We start from the raw sequence: 24,863 nt of genomic DNA on the forward strand, positions 1-24,863 counted from the left end.
AGTGTTCCTGAGTTAGTCTGTGATAACAAGTATTACAGTACCAAGAAAATATATTAACTGGAAAAAAATAATAAATTTTTCTTTTACCTGATGTCACTTTCCCAGACTCGACTATCATCCAAATCTTCAATAAACTTTTCCCCCTTCATCCAGTAGATTAAAGGACTGACATCTCCACTATACCCAAAGAAAGCTCGGCAGGTTAGATTAGCAGAACTGCCTGTTACAAAGAATGTAAGAAAAAATATTATTTAAAAATCTATTAAAAAAAAAAAGTTTTGAATCAGTTTCATTTGTTGATGTAAAAAAAAAATATTGTAGAGACCCTCAATTTCTAGCTGCTGTTGAAAACGTCCAGAAGTAGCTATTTATTGAACTAGTGTTCAATATATTTTCTGAAAATGAATAAAACAAAATAAAAATGAAATTAAATGTTACATGAGAACAGGATTGAATTTTGTATTCTTTCACCAAGCTTTCTATGTTTGGTAAGGAAATGAAAGCCTTTTTTTTCAGAAAGAGCTAATTTAACTCAATTTTCCATGTTTTCTCTGAAAACAGATAAAGATTAGGTAAAACAGACATGCAATCGCATCTGTGTGAGTTCAGCTTTGCAATGACTTCTGCAAAGAGGCTGGTAGATTCCCGTAGGGTGCCATTTCCAGGGGAAAGCCAGTAGAAAGATGAGTGCTCAGTGCTGAATTAACTTAGCAAAGTATTGAACACTGAAACTTGAAAAAGGAATACATGTGATCTCATTCTGTACATTATAGGACATGGCTTGCTGTATGAATAGGAATAGCCATTAAGTGTATGCAGGAAAAAGCAGATATTCAATATGTATGCAGCATAATTAATTGTTTGAGTGAAATTTAAAAATGTAATACACCTTCACTTTGGTTTATTTTCATTATTTAGTTTTACATTGTGTTAGCAGCTCTTGGTTTGGGGGTTTCAACTAGAGCACATACAGGGATTGAAACAGTACTTTGCACGCATTTTGTGTATTGCTAAAGTGGGATAAAACTAGAGGACAGCCACAGTTAAAGATCTCCCATTCGCTCCTGTAAAGATATTTGTGGATACATACACCAACTCTTCTAAACCATTATTCGAATTTCTTTAGCAGATAATTGCATGGTGATTTAGAGAAGTTTTGTGATTTAAGGAGTGGTTTTTTCCCCCCTGAGGAGAGTATTTTCATGGAATTTATATTCCTGCTGAGATGAAACTCATATTTTATTTACACTTTCAGTTTTTGATCTAATGATTGTAAAGCTGACTGACCACAGCTCCTGGAAATTAAAACAAACAAACAAACAAACAAACAAAAACTGTACTGTTAACACTACTTCACTTTGTATCGAGATGCCATGAGAAGTCCATCTGGGTTCAATGAATTTTCTTAAAAACATACTGCTTTGGGTCAGGACCTGGTCCTTCTGAAACCTTCTTCAAACATTTATTTTGAACATCTTATTTACTTTTCAGTATGGAAACAAATACAGGGTTATGTATAAAAAGAAGATGAGTAATAATTAAATAAACGCCTTATTTATCTGGAACTATTTCTGGTTTTCTGTAACAGCATCTGACTCTTCTATCTGGTTTGAACTCTCACATCCACACTGTAAAAGGTGCAGAATCAAATGTTTGTAATCAAAATGTGCAACACCAAGCCAAGTGCCATCTATGTTGCTTTCACAAGCTACTTAGGAGTTAAATTGCTTTTAGACATCTCATGAACTTTTGGTTAGTGCCATATTCTTTGTCAGGAACGCTTGCTAAGGAGACAGGGGTATCCCAGTTCTTGAAAGTAAGATGGAGAGTCTCATTCATAATCAAAAAGTATGAAAACGAATTTTTGACTAATGTGTGAGATAAGCCTTGGGGACCACTTAACATGGGTCAAGTGCATGAAACCCTGTAACAGAACATGACAAACTTCCTGGTTGTTGCCTGGACATTTTAACAGATGCAAACCCAGTTTATTATAGCAGTTGCATAGCAGATACAAACTGGATTTTTGTCATGCTGTGCATTACAATTATCATACCTGAACATGTGAATATGAAAATACAAAACCTTAAAGGATTATGAATATCTTGCCACAGTCATCCAATCTAGCACAAATTCAGGGCTGTGAAATGCTTCATAACCACAGCACTGGTGGATTCTGATCACTCTTAAAGCAGAAGGCACCTACACATCAAAATCAAAAGCAGGTCCCTACGATAATTGTGATGCATCACTGCCACTTCTTGTGCTTTTTTTTTTTCTGGAGCTTTCCCACCAAGTCAAGGCCCTGTTGAAACTTTTCATCTTTTAAGAGCTGTCAAGATCATAGCTAAAGGGACTGTAGCTTCTGGCAAACTTATCCATGATTCACAGAAATTAGGCGCCACAGGTGCTGAAGCACCAAAGTTCTCCGGGCTCCTACAGCTAACAGATATCCACTGAGAGCTGATTTTTGCACTGTACAGAACTCAAAGCCTTTTATAGTTGAAGATTAATGGACATAGGTTTGTTTTTTAAAAATAAACTTCTTTTGTAAAGAGCAAAAAATGTAAGAAAAAAAAGAATTTGTAACATGCTTTTTGCCTTATAAAATTCTTGAAGAAAATTCTCCCTTGAAAAAAATAAGTAAACGTATTTTTAAACACGGAATTCAAAGGTTCTAGTCATCATGAAATATTTATACCTGAGAAATACAATAGGAAGGATGTAACATCTCTTAGTAGTTCTGTGTCAATTGCAGCCACTGGGCAAAGGCCATTAGTGTGGAGGGTGTTCAGCTATAAATTACCCATACCATCTACCTTGAGCAGTCTTCACAATAAGCCAGTGGGAAGCTCATTAGCAGGTCATCAAGAAAGATTCAGTGACCAGCTAAAGACCAACTGTGACAATTAATGAAGAGGTCTGTTACTGCAAAGCTCACAGCTCATTGCAGAGGGCAGTGGAGCTCACTTGGTGGAGCAGAGATGCTTACAACTGTAGGCACATGTAAGTAATGGACGAAGGCTGGCTGAAGGGCTTTATTAGGAGTGGACAGAGTATTTTGGGACTGCATCTTGACCTCTGCTCCAGACCTGCCCTCATGTGAGTAAGTGTATGCTGTAGGATGGGCTGCATTTTTCCCTAGAAGTACACCTTTGCAGTGAGAAGACAGACGATGCTTCATTTGGCAGCTGCAGCTGCTCTGCATGGGCAGTCTGGCTTTAAGAAGCCTGCAGATTTTTAGAAAACACTAAAAATTTAAGTAAACAAATACAAGAGCTGCATAGTTTCATGTTTAAGTTAATGTATAAATCAACCTGTCACCCAATCAATAGGAATCAGTTAACCCTACACAGCTATTCCTCTCCATGTATTGCATGTGCTGGGAGAAACTACAGAAGTGATTCAAGAAATGCAAAAGTTTGATGAATGGATATGTAATGCTTTTTATGACAATATTTTCAAATTTCCTGTAAATGATGGATTATTGAAGTTTTACAGTCTATTTTTGATGGAATATAAATACAGATTATAAATTAACTACATGTTTTAAATTAAATTAATAGGGAAATCTATCTCTCTCTCTGTGTCCCCTTTTCTGTGAGATGCTGTAAATTCTTGAGAATGTTCTGTCTCAAGTTGTGTCTTGTGTAAACTGATTATTTTATGGACTCTGGAAAAGTACAAAGGCATGAGATTAGAATTAGTAAGTGAAACTGATAGTATTTTTATTAACAGCCGCCCCTCCCCCCAAAAAAACAAACAAAAAAAAAAAACCCCAACAAATCAAAACACAGCATCCTCAGGGATAAAAAAAAATGAGGCTTTTGACTTCTCAGTATGATTATCATATTTTACTGTGAAATAATGTAATAAATACATGTAAAAGAACACCCAAAAAGTAAGCTTCAACTGAGTATTTCTCCATCAGTCTTATTTCTGACAATGAATACGCTTTTACTGAGCTGATGTTTGTAAAAAATGGAATATATGGTACTACATATTCCTGCTGCTCACTGTGATAAACTTTCACTATCAATTCCAGCCAACTCGGTTCAAGCTAAATTAATCAAAAGCTCTTTGCCGTCTAAGTGGAGAGCAATTTTTGTTACATAGTATGCTTCCAAGTAAAGCAGAATGCAGGGAGGGACCACAACAAAGTGTACTTCCCTGAAACCAGCAAATCCGTTCACCAGAGCAACACACTAGTTTTCTCTTAACTGGAAACATTTGGGGCGCCTTGAAAACTACTGCTATGGGACCCTATGTGCAGGAGAGGGCACTGTTTACCTTCTAAACATTAAAAAAAAAAAAAAAATCTAAGTAAATTCCTAGTGCATAAGCTATAATTAAAAACATCACCCTGCTAAGAACCTGTTAGTTGTAATTAGCAAATAGTAAATGTTTTGTGGTTAGTGAAATGTCATTTTGTATGGGCAGTCTAAATTACACTTGCACCATTAGTCATATAAGTTAGCATACACCGTAATGAACTCATTCTAGTCTTAGATTTGACAGATTCTTCAGTGAAGGGCAACGATTTTTGTTGGAAGCAATGACAATTATCAGAGTTCTGCTATCGTTATTTAGAAGGATCCTCAAAGATATATTATGGAAGTAAAGGGCTTGAGAGCCATGCTCAGCATCTAGTAGTACTGAGGGCTGCAAGAGTGGAAATGTTAAGTGTACTGAAATACAGGACTTTCTTTTACTGTACAACATAAAACATTTATAAAACTAACACACAGGCAATACTTACACACTTATAAGTATCCCATTTATAATGTAAGTATGCCATTTGCTTGTAATGTTAATGTTTCAAAATGAAATTATAAAAGGGCAAGGCAGATGCAGTCAAAATCTCTCACAAATGAATTAAAATAATTCTTTCTACTCATATAAGAGAAAAAGTACTGACAAATTTCAGTCTTCCAAGTGGAGGGATGTTAAAGCTGTTCTTAGGTGGCAATTCCTCACAAAGTTAATAACCCACTTCTTTTACCAGTGTCATCTGCCAAGCCCAGCTGGCAGGTAGGTAGAAGCTGCTCATGTATTCAGAGAAGTCGCATATCCTAAACCAGTTCAACCGTTCTTGAAAGTCTTGTAAACATGATTAAGAAAAAACCCAAACAACAAAACCCGAAAGAAAATAAAGTACAATATATTTTTGAGCCATGAGCCTTGACTGTATTGTTGGGATCTTTAAGTCTTCCCTTAGAGCAGGGTGAACTGCAGAGGTGCCTCTTGATTCCTTTCTTGCCTAAACAAAGCATCACCTATGCTGGCCTCCAGTTTACATACATATTTTCATATGTTGGTATCTTGTACTCTCTCACCAGATCGTAACTGTCTTGCTGCATGTTTCATATAGCAGGTTGGGCGAAATTAAAATGTAAATAATTTAAAAAAATGTTTTCTGAAATGTAACTGTAAGCTTGGAACTGCTAAGCTGTAGACCACTGAGTGGTGTGTTGTGAAGTCTGGCAAGCCATCGCCTTGCATTCATACAATTGTGAAGATACAATGTACAAATTCCCTCTTCTCTGAATTCACTGAATGTAGATTTGAAAGGGATGGGTATTATCATTCCACTAAATACTATCATGCATGAATAATACAAAGTGGCTGAGTGTGATTATGCAGGTATATCTCCTCATTAATAAACCTGTCCATATTTTGCTATGCTGCAGAGCAGTATGTTGGTTCCACAGGACTGTGAACTACATACTGAATAAGTTCTTCAGGCTATAAATGTGTAAATTTAGAGTACACACTACCATTCCTCCACCAAAGAAAAAAAAAATCAGCTAAAGGTTTGCAACAAGATCAGAGGGAAACTGTAGCTTTTGAACTTTCACTGAATTTGTAGATATGACCGTTTATTTGAGACATTAAAAAAATCACTTCCCTGAATTTCCCTTTTTTTTTTTTTTAATTGGAAAAAGTTCTCATTCATAAGGATTTTCTTTGTTGTTTTAGTTTTGGTTGGTTGGGGCTTTTTACTTAAAAGCTAGCCCTCATTTACCATAGGGCTAAACTCATTTGACCACTGACAGTCATCCATTGCCATATGAAGAGCCCTTTACGCTGCAAGCCTTCCAGCTGCTGAAATACAGTTCAATGCAGAAAACTTAATGAAGGTCTCTATGTGTCTATGTGTTACTGTTCACATCTCCCTTGCTGTCAGCTGTGAGATACTCAAGTCTACAACACTTAATAGGTGCTGTACTGAAACATATATGGTAAGATCTAAGATTAACCTAAGAATATTAAGATTTTTTTGCGGACTGCTTCATAGCTTCATAGCTTGTGAAGGAAAAGAAACCCTTTCTGCTTTGAATGGGCTCTTTAGCAGCAGGACTGTCAGAGAGAAAGTCAATGAAGAAAGCAACCACCACAGCAGACTGCAGAAAAAGAAATGATGTATGGGACTTTGGCCTCAAGATGTCCAGAACATCTCTCAAGTACATACATTGTTGAACTAACCTTCATTTCACAAGAGGTAACAAAACCCCTGAACCAATAATCTTGATTTTCCTAACAGCAGGTCTCTCCTCTTGATAGATGGTAATGTCAGGCTGGTAAATTAGTTATTCAGCAAGTATTTTTCATTCCTTCCTCTTCAGAAGTTGAAGCTGGAGTGGGAAACAACTATCACAAGCATAAAGCAAGAGTTGCTAAAGAAAAGAAAGTCACTGCAATTGTTCTACAAGCTTGACTTAACTTTTACTCTAGGAGCTCATATTTTTCTCATGATTTGTTTTAGACAAATGCATTTCTCAAACGCTTTTGTCCTGTGCCCTCTCTGTCAAATCAAACAATAGGTTTTGTTTTAAAAGCATAGCTATTTTTAGATACAAGTCACAAGAAAATATCCTAGATAACAAAACAGCTCCAAAGAAAAATAAAATAAAATAAAAAAAAACCACCAAAAAACAGAGGTGGCTTTAAATGTAAAACTTCACGTTTTTTAGCCATTACAAACTTATGACTTGGGAACTTTACACCTGGCAACACTGTGCGTAGCTCAATATTGTTCAGTGTGTTGATTCTGGATTCTTTTTCAACCATACTGCTGTTGACTATGGTGCTGTGGCTTTTGCTTTTAATGATGCTGCATCGTAAGAAAACAAGCTTAGCTAGCAGCCGGAAGTTCCTTTTTCATAAAGGAGTCCCATAAGGAAACACTTTACTCCTTATGGTCTCTGTGCCTCAAAATTGAGGCAGTTAGGTCAGGCACCCAGGGATATGACTGCCCCTCAGCAGTCTCTGACCACCAGAATGGCCTCTTGGAAGTTCAGGCTTGTGAAGTTCTGGTCTGGGTAACGTCTTGGGAAACACCTAGAAAAGCAGAAGGGCTTTACTGTTGATCTTTTCACATTTCAAAGAGGTTTGATTAGGAGAAAAAAAAAAGTATATATCCCTCTGGTAAAGAGTATTTATTGATTATAAATATATTAAGGACTGTAGCCTCCTGGATGTTACTCTGGGCCCCAAGAAATTACAAATCTGTAATAATTTCTCTATTAGGTAAGGAAGTATCAAGTCATTACAGCTCTGACAACATTTTCCTCCTTCCCATACCAAATCTGGAGGCAAAGCAACAGCAGACTGGAAGTGGGACTTCAGAAGCTCTCAGGATGCAGCTGTTTGTAGACTTGTTATGCTAAGGAGCTACTTGAATATAATGATAAATCCAGTCCACCCATGACTACAGTGACAATAATTTTCTAATAAAGAACACTTGCAATAGCACAGCTTTCTTTTCACTTTACTTTCTTTTAACTGTGAAAACTGTAGAAATAATTAACCTTTTTCCTTTCTTTCTTTCTTCTTTTTTTTTTTTTTTAACCTGAAGAATGTTGACTTAGACGATAAAAACATTCAGATGTCTTGCTGTGGAGGTTTTGTTATAAATCCTGTTTTCTTGCTCTTTCTGAACAGAATAGAGTTGGTTTGCTTCGGTCTCTAGTGAGTGCTACTCCATGTCAAAAAACCCCTGCACATAAATCATGACAACCAGCAGCAGCCTCAGAACCTTCTCACAGTATTTGTCTCAGGTGCACTGCACAACGCTTTCTGTACAAGGTGAACGCAGGCTATGTTCTGGATTCTAGATAATGATAAATAACACAGTTATTTTCCAAAAGAGGTTACCTCTGGGGAGCTGTAGCAAACAAATTATTGTGTCAGATCACACTTAGATGAAAATATCAATAATCTTAAGGAACAGATCTGTCAATTCAGTTTTCATACAAATTACCAGTTATTAATAACTCTTGTGGTTATTTCAGCCCATAACCAGTTGATTTCTTCAGACACAGCACTTAATGAAGAGTGTTAGAAACTGTGTTTTACTGTAATGTCTCATAGTACCCGCTCTTTTATTGCTTTGGAAAGAGGGATTGTAGGGTTCATGCAATCATTAGGTAATTCAAGTACATATAGCAAATCCTCAGCTTTGGACTCATACATATATGTTAAATAGTAAGTTATGGCTTTATTTTTCATTTGTCAGCCTCTCTAAAGTTTTCCTCTCCCTTTTTTCTTTCCTCATAAGGAAGCAAGACATGGAGGTTGCAGGGGATTGTTCAGCAAGGGAAGTATGCTGAGAAATATGACAGAAACAGGCTGCATTTAGAAGACTTATTAAAGTGGAACTTTTGGAAAGTAGCAGGCAGAGTCATCTATACCTGCTAGGTGAGTATTAAGGAAACTGAGATTCCAAATAACAAGCAACAAATAGTTGAACACTATCTCTTCCTCTGACAATCTTTACTCTTCAGCACATACTGAAAACAGCAGCAGTTCTAAGATTTTCGTGAACTAATCAGTTCTGTCAGATCACACCACATGTTGGAAAATGTCATTTGAAAAAGACTGAGGCTAGTTTAGCAAGCATTTGGATGGGGAAAATTACCATTCCCATGAAGCAGTGTGGCACAACAGGATAAACACAACTGAAATAAACCACATCTATTAGGTGAATCAAAATATTTCAATTTGGTACAAAATGATGTCAAACCACTGTTCAAATTTTCACCAAGAAAGCCGTTAAACACCACTGAAAATATAAGCTCTGGTTAACTGATCCTGTCAATTACTAATAAACAGATAAATGAATACCAAATTTCCCTTTTACTGCAATAAAGCTTCTGAGGGTGGGAAGTTGTTTCATGCTTATTCATACTGTGTTTTTCTCTGTAAATAAAAGAATGATATATGTATAGTTTAGACGTACCTCTGCTTTAAATCCTGATGTCATGAAGATAGTGCAATGGAGAGAGAAAATACTAATTCTTAGCATAACCTCAGAAATAGCTGGTTTACCATTTAATTATCACATGGACTATTATTTTTTTTCAGATAATTCAAAAGTCCCAACACATCAGATATTTCAGTTGCATAAAAATGTGACTGCATGCTGTTTCTAACTGCACTAGGTTTTCTGGTTTTATACCATGGTCATTACACCATGTAATCTTTCTATTTCTCTTGCAGGTGTGAGTTAGTCACCTATTTTCCAAAGAAGCCCCTGAAACAAAATCCATGAAAACAAAACCCTCTCATTCACAAAAATGCAAATAGACCAACTCAGTTGCTTCTCCATGACAAATATGCACCATATATATATGGACCATAAACATGCTGGCATTTACTGCTATTAATCATCTTCCTTTCCACACGAAAGGCAGACAGGCTTTTTCAGTATTTACTTCTATGTAATTGCACATTTATAGATATCACTTAGTGAGGGAAGCTGCATAAATGTCACCAATGGAATAAATAAAAAGACTCCACTGAGCACTACATATGTGCTACCTGAACTTAAAGGAAAGAAGGATAGAAATGGGGGACAAACTTGAATTTTCAATGCCATACTCTTCTTTCTGATCTATAGGAGTGGAGGAGAGGATCTGTGTTATAACCATAATTCCCACAGGAAAAAAGATGGGTCTGGTGGAATGCAGGATTCCTGCCTCATGTGCCTGGGCCACACAGCAGATTCTCTGTCTGGGTCCTCGATCTACATGAGAGCTTCTGCTCCACCATGGGGCCTGCCCACTTCTCCAAGCCATGTCATCACTCTGATTTTGGGATAGGTGAAGACCTGTGATCTCTCTCCTCCTCCACAGATAGCTGTTCTTGTGCCATACAGTCAAGAAGGGGAGAGTTGTTCTTGTACTCCTAAATAACACCTGCTCGAGGTCTGGCTTTACATTGGTTATCACTCTTTAACAGGAAAATCGCCTGAGCAGGTACAATGGAAAGAAGCAGTGCCTGATGTCCCAATGTGTGTTTGAAGTAGATGTGGTGCCAGGCATCATAAAATGTGATTCATCCAAAACAACTTCCTTCTCAAGAAAAATTAGTCATAAAATTATTTTGCTTTCTGGCACGTTTTTGCCAAGAGATGTTCTTCAGAACTGGAATGTCTGGACAACAGTAAGGCTTAAATTATTTATCTTCTTGCAGCAGCCGCGTGAGCCTTGTTTGTCTAGTCCGTCTTCATTCTCCTTTAGCTGTAATTTCCACTGTTGCACTGTATGGGGTCCTGCCAGCCAAACTTCTGAGAGCCAAACTTCTGCCCATTCCAGGGCAGCCTTGGATGCAGCGATCACGAGATGGTCGAATTTGAGGTCCTCAGGACAGTGAGAAGAGCATGCAGCAATCTCACTGCCCTAGACTTCAAGACACATGAAAAACAGCAAGGTGTTTGGTGACAGCCATCATGGCTTCACTAAGAGGAAATCCTGTCTGACCAATTTGGTGGCCTTCTATGATGGGGCTACAGAACTGATGGACAGCGGTAGAGCAGTTGATGTCACCTACCTGGACTTGTGCAAAGCGTTCAACACTGTTCCACACGACATCCTTGTCTCTAAATTGGAGAGACATCAATTTGATGAATGGACCACTCGGTGGATAAAGAACTGGATGGATGGCTGCATGCAGAGTTGTGGTCAATGGCTTAATGTTCAGCTGGAGACCAGTAATGAGTGGTGTCCCTCAGGGATCGGTGTTGGGACCGGTCTTGTTTAAAATCTTCGTCGCTGACATGGACAGTGGGATTGAGTGCGCCCTCAGCAAGTTTGCCAATGACACCAAGCTGTGTGGTTTGGTTGCTATGCTGGAGGGAAGGAATGCCATCCAGAGGGACCTTGACATGCTTGTGAGGTGGGCTGATGCCAACCTCATGAAGTTTAACCAAGCCAAGTGCAAGGTCCTACACCTTGGTCGGAGCAATCCCAGGCAGAGCTACAGGTTGGGCAGAGAAGAGATTCAGAGCAGCCCTGTGGAGAAGGACTTGGGGGTGTTGGTTTGATGAGCAAACGAACCTGAGCCGGCTTCAGTGTGTGCTCGCAGCCCAGAAAGCCAACCGTATGCTGGGCTGCATCAAAAGGAGTGTGACCAGTAGGTTGAAAAAGGTGATCCTGCCCCTTTATTCTGCTTTCGTGAGACCTCACTTGGAGTATTATGTGCAGTTCTGGTGTCCTCAACATAAAAAGGACATGGAACTGTTGGAACAAGTCCAGAGGGGGGCCACGAGAACGATCAGGAGACTGGAGCACCTCCCGTATGAAGATAGGCTGAGAAAGTTGAGGCTGTTTAGCCTGGAGAAGAGAAGGCTGCATGGAGACCTCGTAGCAGCCTTCCAGTATCTGAAGGGGGCCTATAGAGATGCTGGGGATGGACTCTTCATTAGGGGCTGTGGTGATAGGACAAGGGGTAAAGGGTTAAAACTTAAACAGGGGAAGTTTAGGTTGGATATAAGGAGGAAATTCTTTCCTGTTAGGGTGGTGAGGCACTGGAATAGGTTGCCCAGGGTGGTTGTGAATGCTCAATCCCTGGCAGTATTCAAGGCCAGGTTGGATGAGGCCTTGGGTGGCATAGTTTAGGGTGAGGTGTCCCTGCCTATGGCAGGGGGGTTGGAACTTGATGATCTTAAGGTCCTTTCCAACCCTAACTATTCTATGATTTTATGAATCTATGACTTAGGGCTCCCATATCTGTAGCCAAATATCTGAGTTCAGCAAGCATAGTATCAATCCTTATTACTAGCATAATTGTGAATTTCCTGTTCAATTTACACAACCTACCCTCCTCCTGCTGCACGCTCACCAGTACTGTATTTTTGTTTTAATTTTCTAAGTTCTTTGAGAAGCATGTGAGTTGTGACATATCTCAAAAGTAGGTGAAAGTAAAGGAAACTTTCACCCAAGCCCCAGGAATGCAGAATGCTGTCTATAATGCTGTTTCTGTTTTCTAACTTTTTTTGCAGTCTCAAAGAAAGGACTAAAAGCAGACTTTGTAAGGTACAACAGCTGCTGGTTACAGGAACAGAGACAAATATTCATTATGCAATATTTACAATACAAACTGTGCAAGCAGGGAAGTGACAGGCTGGTGTCTCTGACAGAGCATCTCTCTTCAGAGGTGCAGAATGCCATTCTGAGCAGCTGCTCTACTATTCACTCAGTCCTCTGCCCCTCCAGATTTGAGGTTGCCAGTCATTCCAAGCTGCATGATGGCTTTTAGCACTGAAACACTAAAAACCCAAGAGGGACCAGGGTAAACTGGAAAAACCCTTTTCACTTGTGACCTGGAGCTAGAATTTTAATCCAGATCTGGGGAAGAAGAATGTCAACCTTTGCATTGCGTAGCCCATCATGAGGTCTAAAGAATACCACTGCAGCTATAGGCTTTGAGTTTTATTGGTGTAATAATTTGTAAGTGCTGTTACAAACTACTGGCTAATAAAACGACGGATTTTTAGAAAGTCCTTAGTACAGTGTTTACTTTCAGTCCTTTCGCATCTATATGGCATTAATCCATTTAAAAATATGTAATAAATGGAGTCATAGAAGAATTAGTATTATTTACGAAACACTCCCAAAAGAATGGGCTAAGGAATTAAGTATTGCATGATTGCATATTCAGCCAGTTTCCTAAATGTATAGTGTACACTGTCAATGGAGTTTAAATCCATACTTACCTTAAATTAAGTAATACAGATTATCTGAAGTGAGAATTGTGTGGTGGGGGAAACACTTTAAAATCATATTTCCTTCACAATTTTTTTTTATGTTAATTTGGGATCATTAATCTTCAAAAACAAAAAGTGGGAAAGGGTAAAGCAGCCACTCATACTAACTCAGAACAAAGATGCATTATTGCAGCATCCTGTACCTAACAGTATTCAATAGCAGGAGTGAATGTCTAGATATGAGAGTCACAGTCCCTGAAAACAGCCTTAATTTTATGATGAAAATGTTGATAGACTTTAAACTACAGCAACGCCAATAAAAAGAAGCAAGATCTTATGGCTGTCCTCTGTAAGCAATTAATCTGTTTTAATAGGATACACATATAAAAACTGGACCTGTAATCAGCTTCATTAGCAGTAGGAGACAACAAAACATGGCTGTCTGATGGAAGTTGAGCAATGTGCTTTTTAACATAATCATGTGCATTTATCTGAGAAGTTAAAAGATGGGAATTGGTATGATAAAAAGCAGCTAGGTGAGCTTACCCAGTTGAATGCTTTGCCCTAAGTTGCTATTTTTTATTTTCTCCGTGTTCCAGGATAATCAGAGGAAATTATGACCAAAGTTTGGGAAGAGCTATTTGTTGGTTTTGTTGGGGTTTTCTAAATGCATTAGATTTTGGATAGCAAGTATATGAAATTTCATTTTACATAAATTATGCTTCTAAAACACTTTGTAGTGTGAGATTATGAAGTTTAAGTGTTAAATAATAAGATAACTTAAGAAGCATGAAAAAACAGGGGAAAATAATAAAAGGCAGAGGGAAAAAGGCAAAGTTTTTTCTACTGTGGGTGGTCATTTAGAGACAAAGTGAGGATTTTTTCAAGACTGTGATGGCAGGTAGTGTTTCCTTGGTGTCCAAGGCAAATAATAGGATGACATGGGGTGGTTGGTCCTGTAGCTTTTCTATGAATCAGTCTCTAAAACTAATACCTGTTCCAATGAGCGTGAAAGAAAAGCTAACTCATTGGGAACAGCAGTAACTTTTAACTGTCCTGCTGAACAGGGACTTCTTGTAAAAGCTATTTCTGCTTTCAGTGTTTAGGTAAGTATTGTGTGGAAGGAGTAACTGGGAAGCAGAAAAAGACTGTTGCTGTTGAGATCGGGATGACCTCTTCATGGGTGTGTCTATGGGTAGTTGAATGATGGTAGTGATAGCCTCTTCGAGATGGGTTTCTGGCAGATTCCAGTAAAAGGCTTAGATGAAAGAGAAAGATATTGCTTTTTCTCCTTAAAACAAAACCCCACAACACTCCTGTTGCCTCATGTTTCCACAGTCACTCTTTCTCATCCCATCCCCTCCTCCCCATCCTGAAAGGTCTTCTGCAATTGCCAGCACCTCTCTGCCTAGAGACAACTCCAAGACTAGACTTCCAGCACCCAGATCAGGTGAGAGGCAGCCTGAACCCTGTTAACATGGAAATACATCTTACATTTTGGTCTTCACACATAAAGTTATGAAGACTGGAATCTGCCAGGAATATGCCTAACATAAGCGATCGTCAAATGTTATGAAAACAATCTGTTGGAGGAGTAATAAGGAATCAAAAAAACCCCAACAAAATAAAGCAACACTGCAAAAGATGTATGGGAAAACTGTCTGACAGCAGGTTTACAAGTGGCATTACAAATAAGAACTAGCTAAGAGAAGCAGTTTGCAATCCCGAATAAAATGAATCATTCCTAATATGATTAGCACATGTTACATATTAGAATGAAATGTAAGTTTGAAAAGAGCATTTGTCGAAAAGGCAGAAGAAAAAGGTTGACATGACATTTTCTGCATAAATGAAGACTTTGAAGGAAAAAAATCTTTTTCTGTTCATTTTAGAGATATTACTGTTAAGCTATTACTTACTTAAATGTCACTTTTATGAATAAAAGCTTATCTTGGTGACATGGGAGATATTGCAGATGAGCTGTTGTTTGTGTAGAGCTGCAAAACCCCAGATTTTCATAAAGACAGACAAAAAATACAAAGGTACTAGCTCATCCTTTCACTAAGTGGAAACATTAAAAGCTCCAACAGATTATTTAAAATTACGAAGGTAAACTGTTAGACTGGTTAGACAGGAACAAAACCATATCTCATATAAAATTTTTACATTTTTATTTATAAACTGACCATAAATGAATGATACATATTCTGGACACACTGGGTTCAATAGAATTAAGTTTCCATAATTTAGACAATGGGATGGAAAAACAGAGATTACCAGGGACAGGATTTCTGGTAAAATAGACTTGCAATTCTGTTTCCTTGGAGTTTTTTTTTTTTTTCTGATTAGTTTATTTAATTTGAATAGACAGCACCTCAGATCTTTTAGCCCAGGGCAGTCCCAGGATCAAGACTGACCTGTTAATCCAAGATGCTGGGATCTCTCCCAGGATTTGCAGGTTTTGACTTCAACTGCTGCAGAAGAGGCTTGGAAACACTTTTGGACCTTTGGCCCATCTTTGTTTCAAGGGTTGTTCTGTTAAGGACAGTAACTTAATTGAGGCTGGTGTTTAATTAAAATGCAAGGGCAGCAAGTCAATGAGACTCCACAATCAAGACTGTCCAGCATCAGCTGAATGAATGGGTAAGCCTGGGTATATTACATAGTAAAGTGATATGCAGATATAATGGCTAAAGTCCTGAAAGACATATAGCTGTAAATGCTGTGTTAGATCACCCGTACCGCTTCTGTATCAGAGGTCACTCAGTCTGAACCACATTGGCAATGTAACTGTAGGATGCACTGCATACTGTAGATCTATCATTACTGCTTCTTCTGTACAAACCAGAATAAAATTGCAATGGATCCTCCTTCTGGCGGACACCAGTAAATGTTGCTGTGCTAACAAGTATTGTTAGATACATCTGTGACTGTTCATTTCTTCAATCACTATTTCTTCATCTGTTCCTCAAAGAAGTTACTTGTTTTGGCAGGCTACATAAAGAAGTGTGAAGAAAGGGGAAGACTTATTAATGCATTTATACAAAAGGTGTCAAGTTTAATTCTATAATCTGTAGGGCAGTATTATTTTCAGCTTATTAGAAAAAGAATAAATAAAACTTGAATAGCTAGACACTGGAAAGGGCTCTAAGCAAATTGCTACTGAAACCTTGACAAAAAGCACCCTTGTTATCACTCTGATCTAGGCTTCACTTCTGCAATGAGGAAACTGCTTAACACTCTGTAATCTACGAGATGACTCATATGCTTCAAATTAAGCATTTACATAACTGTTTACAGGTGGGGGTGTTGGATCATAAGCTTCACGGGGGAAGAGAATAATTTATCTCATGCTCATCACATACATAAAACTTCATTCTTTTTTCTAGAAATCTTTCTGCTTCTAGTAGAAATAATTTTGCAATAACTGTTATAGAATCATAGAATAGTTAGGGTTGGAAAGGACCTTAATTTCATCAAGTTCCAACCCCCCTGCCATGGGCAGGGACACCTCGCCCTAAACCATATTACCCAAGGCCTCGTCCAACCTAGCCTTGCACACTGCCAGGGATTGAGCATTCACAACCACCCTGGGCAACCTATTCCAGTGCCTCACTACCCTAACAGGAAAGAATTTCCTCCTTATATCCAACTAAACTTCCCCTGTTTAAGTTTTAACCCATTACCCCTTGTCCTACCACTACAGTCCCTAATGAAGAGTCCATCCCCAGAATCCCTATGTGCCCCCTTCAGATACTGGAAGGCTGATATGAGGTCTCCACACAGCCTTCTCTTCTTCAGGCTGAACAGCCCCAACTTTCTCAGCCTATCTTCTTATAACATCCCAGATATATTTTTGCTGCATTTACTTTTTACTATTGACTTGGAACAAACATACTGCTTTCTAGATGATTTTTTTATTAGAAAGAAGGTCACAGGAAAAATTAAAAACGACAAAGTAGCAAAGATAAAGATCAGGGAAAACAGATTGTAATTTAATTCATTGTATTACAGAAGGAGTTGTATGAGGAAGGAAAATGTGCACTGGTAACTATTCTGTTAATCTTAAATTGATGCCCCATGTCATCAGTCTTCAATCAAGATGAAAAACCTAGCTGCATATGATATAGAAATAGGTATATAATCTTACGTGGGTGTACATGTGCCATTTAAGTGTTCTAGTACTGATACCAGATTCTAAGTTTTTCACCCAGTATGTATATAGGTCTTTTAAAATACACCCTGAAAGCATAATTAGTGTTGTGAGTGGTATTACAATAGGGGATGAATTTGGACCCTAAAAATATTATCTGATGGGGTTTTACTGGTTACAAACAATATTTGCTAGAAGATGCAAATGTGAGGAAATTGAAACATTCATCAAAAAGTTAGAATAAACACTTGTCCTGTCCACCTCTAATTAAAAACATTCTCACTTCTACGTTATATTGCCAGTGTGTGCCTCATATATAAATTCATAGAAGCAAAAGAGCATAGAATAGTAGGGTTGGAAGGGACCTCCCAAGACATTTAGTCCAACCCTCCTACAATGAGCTGAGGGGGTCCTATTTTTTCACGTTTTTCCTTTTTTTGTATTTATGCTACCCAGAGGGAAAACATAGGCCTCCAAGTTACATAAACTTTGACCTGCTTCTTTTCACAAATTATGTATTTCACCTCTTCTTTTATGGATAGCATTTTGTATTCCTATACTGCCTTCATAGTGAGTAGTTGTGCTATCTAAGGTATTCTACAGTGCTCTTAAAATAGCATAACATTTTTTATACAAATGGCTGTCTTTATGTTTTCTGAAGGGTAGAACATAAATAATACACTTTTATGACTGCTAGAATGATGAGAAACTAATTGCTAAAGTACTACCCAGGCTGACAGCAAACTCTCGTCCTAGTCTGGGATTCCACCCACTGTCTTCGCAGTACTGCAGCAATTTGCAAAGTAATACGCCATCTGTTGATGGTTGGCAAAGTAACTCTCATCATTACCACTGCCCAGCTCAACAGCTGTAGCAGTATAATGAAATATAAAACCACTTAAGGCTTCTATTGCTATAAGATAAATGCATGAGGACAGTCCATATTGCTCTATCGATGAAAAGTTGTATCACCTTGGAGTCTTTTATTATGGGTGAACAGTAGGAAAATGGAATTTGAGTATTTATGTGGACTAAAAAATGGGAGGTTAATCAACCTTTCATCCATGGGTCACTGAATAATTTTCACTGCTCACAATTAGTGATGTGCTTCTTGTATTTCTGGCTTATGTTATCAACTAGAGCCAGACTAGTTAAACTACAGCCAGACTAGTCAAACACTGCCTGACTTCTATGACTTCTACCCCAAATGCATTTGCGATTACCACCAAAAAAAAAGAGCATGGTGAACAGGAAACTGGAATATGAGACTAGCTCTTTTGAGAGCCAAGATGAAAGGTTAATTCTTAGTCAGCTGGAGAAGTCACTAATTGTGAAGAAAGAAAACCAAAATCAACCCCTACCTTGCAAGAAAGAATTTTACTTCTGGTCTTAGGGGATGAACACTTACTGTTAATACAAAAGGCAGTCATGGAAACACGGTGGCTGCAGCAGAGAACTTTCAGACCATTGAGTCCACTTCCTTAGGACAGGATGTAGTTTTCACACTTCTAACCTACTTAGTAAATATTAAACTGATGCTTTACTGGAGCTTAGCGAAAAGACCAGTGAGAAAGTTGCATAACTGTGTGAGAGAGTTGGACAGAAGCCAAGACAAATGCTTTTGGATTAAATGCTATATAATTAGCAATTATTCACTATAATGCTTTAAAATTCTCTGAATGTATCCCCTTTATTGGTAGATTAAAATATATTCCCTTTGGAAGAATAATGGAGGAAATATTTGCCCTCATGAAGTAAATGCTTATTCTCTTCTCAGCTTCCTAATAAAACAGTTCTGGTAATGGTTTCTTCACCAGTTTTGCCAGTAATCTCCATTGCTTGCTTGGATTCAAGTTATACATTGGGGGGGGGAGGATGTGTATGGGTAATAATTCAGTTTAAATATTAATTCTTTCTTCCTCTTCTTCTGAATTCACAGGGAACATTAGTGTTCTACATGTTAAAGATGAGATAAGAAAAATCTTTTGGTTTTTCTGATGCATAAAAAGGATGACTATCCAGAGACTAAAACATCATGGAAATTGACCTACTTAGTAATGCTTCCTAACTAATTCTTATTCTCTTGAGAAAGGCATCTTAAGTTAATTAAAAGGTTCATGTATACAAATTGCTTGGAACTATTCAAGGATGATAATAAAAATAAGATGCAATATGTAATTCTGTTGATAGAAAGGGGAATTTCTTTACAGATAGGAGAGACTGGATTTGGTAGAAGGAAGAAATATGTACTAGTCATGTAATGCTCATTTGCAAACAGAGACAGGCAAGGTCTGTCCAGATGCTAAGCAGGGTGCACTAGCTCTCTTTCAGAACTGTAACTATTTGAGTTACTCAAGACTGTAAAGAACAAAATTCCCAGTAAAAGACGATATGACTGTGCCTGCTTCCTCAGAGGTACACAAAGCTTGCATACAGTTCACTTTGTCTTGACCAAGGCAATGTGTTTTTTTTCAGTGAATGTCGGATTAAAAAAAAAAAAAAATGCAAAAGAAAGGTAGAAAATATCAGTAGAGTTCTTTTGACATTTTCAAATAAAGTTTGTCAATATTTCTAATTTATTTTATTTTGAGAAATTGCCTACCCTGACAAAGGATATTTTTTTTTCAAAGGGGAATGAAAAAAAACAAAAGGAAATTAAACTTATTGTTTTGTGTTGCATGAAAGAGCTGGCTATTCCAAAACTATATACTGCATCATTGTGGTGCTAAATATTACAGAAAGAATTATTTAATTTCACCCCTAAAAATTGCACTCTAATTCTTATCCAAATATTGACGCTTGGCAAGTTTGAAACACAGGGGTTGAATTGCGATTACTAATGTGAGAACAGACTTCTTTAAGTTATTAAGCTCCTATATCTAAATTGTCCTTTCACCATATCCTAGCTTTTCAGGCAAATGGTATTTGGCAGAGCAAGAGGAAAGGGAGAGGTATCTAATCTCCAGATATTTGAGTTCTGTGAAGGAGTGAGATATGTAAACACAATATAACACTCTACATGCCCTCAAGTCCCTTGGACTTGTACAGAAGCATGCAGACAAAATAGAGAATTCCAATAAAAAACTGTGTAGGAATTTATTCTGCCAGCCTTCATGTCTCTAGATGTGACAGAATGGCAGTGGTATATAATGTAATCTTGCTCAGAATACACTTACTGGAAGGCCCCAATCTAACAGTCATTGATAAATCTGCAGAGGATTTGTCCTAGCTAAACTAACTTCTGTAAGTTCAAATTTCCTTTAAAATATGTCATGTGAGTGACTCATAACAGATTACATTTTTGTATGGTTACTGTTTTCCTGCTGGATGTGCACATGAAATTACAGAGCCTTAATGGATTTTCCTTGACTGCTCAGTATTCTGAAAACAACAGATTTAACCAAAGGACATGGAAAAACCATATGGAAACAGATTTTCTGCAGGTTCTGATTTTGTCTGGGCCACATATCTCCAGATCAACAACAGATTTTAGAGTATTCTGGCCAAGAGAATTGGATCTGTGGCTATCCATAACACACACACACACACACACACACACACACACACACAGACACGAAAAAAAGAGAGAAAAAAACATTTTAGTGGTGTACCAAATTTAAATTGGGCTATGAATTCTTACACCTGGAATGAAGTGTGCCATTACTGAACATTTTCTGTACAGGTTACCATGCTTTCACCATCTCAAACTGAGGTTATTTTTTGGTTTAGAACTTTCATTCTAATGTAAAGCTAGGAGAATTAAGAATATCATAGAATAGACAAAAGCTGTTAAAATTTGCTGAACCATCAAGACAATGGTTTGCATTTGGAGTTTGGAGTTTGACTTGCATTTCAAGTAAAAAATGATTTTCTGCCCTATTTCATCCACCTCTGTCATTCGGATTTAATAATCTCTAACAGGATATTACCTGGCATAAATTACCATGCTCACTATGTGGGTCATTCTTTCTGTTTATGCCCTATGTAGCCCATACCCATATAGGCTACATAGAATAATATTTTTAAAAAGTTTTTGCATATAGATTTTTATTTTTTTTTAAATGTTCAGGCTTCCAAATTCATATTACATAAGCTGGTTGAAGAATTGTCCCAGGCACTTGGAGGGCAGTGCTAGGATTTCTGCTTTGTCATTCATCAGAAAAGCCTCCACTGCAAAATAAGGTTACAAAGAAGTTATTAGTTCAACTGTAGAATTAAACAAGGACTTATCTGAACTCTCACATAAGGACATAAAGAAAGAGATATTTAACTAAACCAAACTTGGAGATGGTTTCCAATAGAAAATTATGCTTAGCAAAAATAATTACAAGCTATTTCCAGCAACATGAGAAGAAAACAGCATTTTTAGATCAAACTTAACAGTTTGTGTTCATGAGCATTTCAAAATTTTTCATTGTATTTTAATTCATATAGTAAGAGCATAGCCATGGAAAACCAATTTTAAGCATAATTTACTATGTTAAACGTATATATCTGAGTATAGCAAAGTAGCACAATCTTTCAAAAAGAGTGTATGTTGAATATTTCATAAAAGTTACCTTTTTATTGATATCACAAAGTCCCTCCAAATCTACAGTTTAATAATGTCATTTTTTCTTGAACGAAGAATAATTATAAATAAAAACGTACATGACGTAACATAGTAAGACTTCTATTTTAAAGATCTTAAGGACAGGAACTTAAAAATATTAGGCTCAGCTGTGCCCACATGTTTTCAAAAGTAATTGAAATTGTAAGCGAAAAGGGAAAGATAGTGTCTGCCTCCATGTAAGTTACTCTCAAATTTTTAATTTGTACAGTTCTGGTTTTCAATGACTAAAGGCTAAAACTTCAGGTTTTAGTATGCCTGTATATAATGTATCATTTATTAAAGTGTGAATAATTTCAAATGACTGACAAAAATGTTATAAAAAGCAATCTAATCCTTCTCTATCTTTCCATCACATCCTGGAAGACATGCATCTATTGAAATACTATTAACATATGACTTATGTTAAAAACATATTAATACTATTAACATATGACACCATCCCTGAAAACAGACAACATTTGACTTAATTTGATTTGACTTAGTAATTTTCATTATTAAAATTCAATTACTGTATTACAATTTCATTACCAAAATGTATCCTATCAAAAAGGGATTTCAGGCAAATAGATCTGAAAAAAAAAGAAATCTATCTTTGTTGTCGCTCTCCTAAATAAAAACAATAGTTGATTTCTTCATGAACACAATCTGGGTATGCCATTGGGTTTATATTGTTATAACAGGGTGCTTGAAATAGATTGACATACAATGGTAAATGATACTACAATCTTCCTGGGACCAAACACTTGCAGAAATGGTTCTGTTGCTAATGCATACCATAATTTCATCTGAATGCCAGGTACAGTTTAAGCAGACACCCTGCTATGTGGGCACTGCAGCTTTTGACTCCTTGCCTTCTGTTTCTGAGCAACTTTGTGAGAATTTTCCAGGGACTAAAGACTAGAGGCAGCAGCCAAGAAAAAGAGGTGAGAAAAATGCGACTACTGCCTTTCATCAGGATCTAGCGTGTGAAATGGTAGTAATTGACTACTGTGGTCAGATATTGCACAGTTCATGGAAAGAAATAAAAAAGAAATCTATTAGTAAGGAAATTCTGCAGTCACAGCTTCAACAGTCGTCACAGAAAAACATGATACTTAAACCCAAACACATGGATTTAAAAAACATGGACTTAGAGCACACTGGCACTTTTAAATGGATATCTGTGGAATCATGGTCAACTAAAGAGAAAGTCCATAATAATTTGAAATCAATTTACATTACAAGAGCCATTGGACACCACTGTTTGTTTGTCACTAAATGAGAGGATCTAATATTTTCCTTATCAGGTGTTCTCTTCCACTTATTGAACATAAATTGCAAATCCTTTCCTAGTCCTAGACTTCCTTTGAAGTATGATTCAGGAAGAACAGTGATTTCTTGTACCCTGTGATCTGATCTCTTTGAATTTAAATGCTGTAAACACACTGCCCATAAAAATGAAAAAAAAAGAGGACTTCACAGAAGCTAGAGAGTGGGGGTGGGAGTGGGAGTGGGGGATGAGGGATGAGGGAGAAATAAAAGAGGAAATGATATTAAAGAGGTTAAAAGGAAATGGATTAACACCTTCAAAGATTTGGCTGTTTAGACATTTCTGAGAATGGGGAAGAATTGGGTAAAAATACTACTTTTTTCTGCACCCAAGGGAAAGGGAGCATATGTGCTTGGACTGGTGCTTGCTTGTGTGTGACAGATGGAAAGCAGTTGTGAAGAGATACACCTCTTGCTCTTTCTCATGCCATCGGTGTATAATGTTGTCTAACTCTTGTTATTTTCTTCCATGGCTTTTGTGATATCTGTCCTTTCCTAACATCCCTAACCTCTGAAGATCCACATCTCATCTAATTTCTACAGCCTTCCCTCTGGCAGTCATTTAAAATGTTCTTACCCATTCTCATAAAAACCTGGTTACTAAGATCAGCTTCTCTGAAAGCAGCTTTGAATATCAAAATCCTTCATGTCCCCACCTGCAAGGCCATTCAAAAAATACTTTCATTTATTCCTTATTCAGTGTTCTTACTATTATTAATTTTTTTAATTATCTAAACAGTTTGTCACTCTTAAATTACTCCAAATAATTAAGTACAGCACAATCTTTTAATAAGGTCAACCTTTTGCTGGAAAAAGAAATGGAGTTTTGTTTAAAAATGGAAACAAAATTTTAAAAGGATAAGGTCAAAAACTATGTTGAAAAGTTTTGACTGATCTGACTTATCTTGAGGTTTCAGTTCTTAAAAGCTTTTGTGATTTTGAATTTTTTTATAATTTGGGGGGGTTGGGGAAATCATTGTAGGACATGAAAACTGCCTCTTAGTTATGGCTCCTTGTACAGATACTAGATTTTAAGTGGGTATCTATACTGCCACTTGACAGCAAGTTCTTTTACTTGGACTTCCTTTTCATCTTCTTTCTATTAACAAAGTTAGGAGGGGTTACATGGGCAGAACAGAAATGACTGATATATTACCATGGTTTCAACAGATTCAGATATAAAAGTATAAATATCTAGTTCATAGCTTTAACTCCCTCCCTCAATCCTCATGTTGCTGGTCTAAGGTTTTGTAGTATCAAGTAACTTATATTTCTGGTTAGAAACTTTCTCAGACAGAGCTTAGCTGTGATAAATAAAGTTTAGAAAAGTTCAAGTTTTCAGTAATAGAAAGACTCCACTAAGGTCTTAAAAGAAAAAAATAAATTAGAAGCATCATTTCTTCATTGCCTACTATTGAGTTTTAATCTCCATTAGCAAATGCACGAATGGATACAATTTTAATCTATTCATTTATCTGTCTAGAAGAAGTATTTCAGGACATCTTTATTACCTTTGGAATCTGGGGTATTTACAACAGCTATTTTATGACTAAAATAATCCTTTCTGCAAAGGTACACACATGTATGGTGGGCACCATGGAGTCATGGGAGCAGAGGAGAGGGCAATGTATTGCACAGAGCAGAGATGCAAATGATGTGGCATATATAGGGGAGTGCATAGTCGACCAAACCAAATCTTGGATTATCGGTAACCTGTTGCTCAGATACTGATGGCATAGGAGAAAACAGATACCTGATATTTTCTAGCTAAGGGAGGATTTGCAGCCATTAGCTCATCACCT

The 24,863-nt window shown here is 37.2% G+C and overlaps 1 protein-coding gene across 3 annotated transcripts in view; it reads right to left on the reverse strand.

Moving 5' to 3' along the window:
* The window catches only part of IL1RAPL1 (interleukin 1 receptor accessory protein like 1), a 721,418-nt gene that overhangs the window by 30,377 nt on the left and 666,178 nt on the right, over window positions 1-24,863 (reverse strand). For all 3 annotated transcript variants that reach the window (XM_061355103.1, XM_061355105.1, XM_061355104.1), the window contains one exon: window positions 88-220. In XM_061355103.1, coding sequence (XP_061211087.1) covers window positions 88-220 — 133 coding nt within the window. The remainder of the gene's footprint in view (window positions 1-87; window positions 221-24,863) is intronic.

Source organism: Neopsephotus bourkii, unplaced genomic scaffold (assembly GCF_033783945.1).
Source record: "Neopsephotus bourkii isolate Nb327-2 ecotype Australia unplaced genomic scaffold, CSIRO-AGI_Nbou_v1 NB_780, whole genome shotgun sequence".
Taxonomy (NCBI): domain Eukaryota; kingdom Metazoa; phylum Chordata; class Aves; order Psittaciformes; family Psittacidae; genus Neopsephotus; species Neopsephotus bourkii.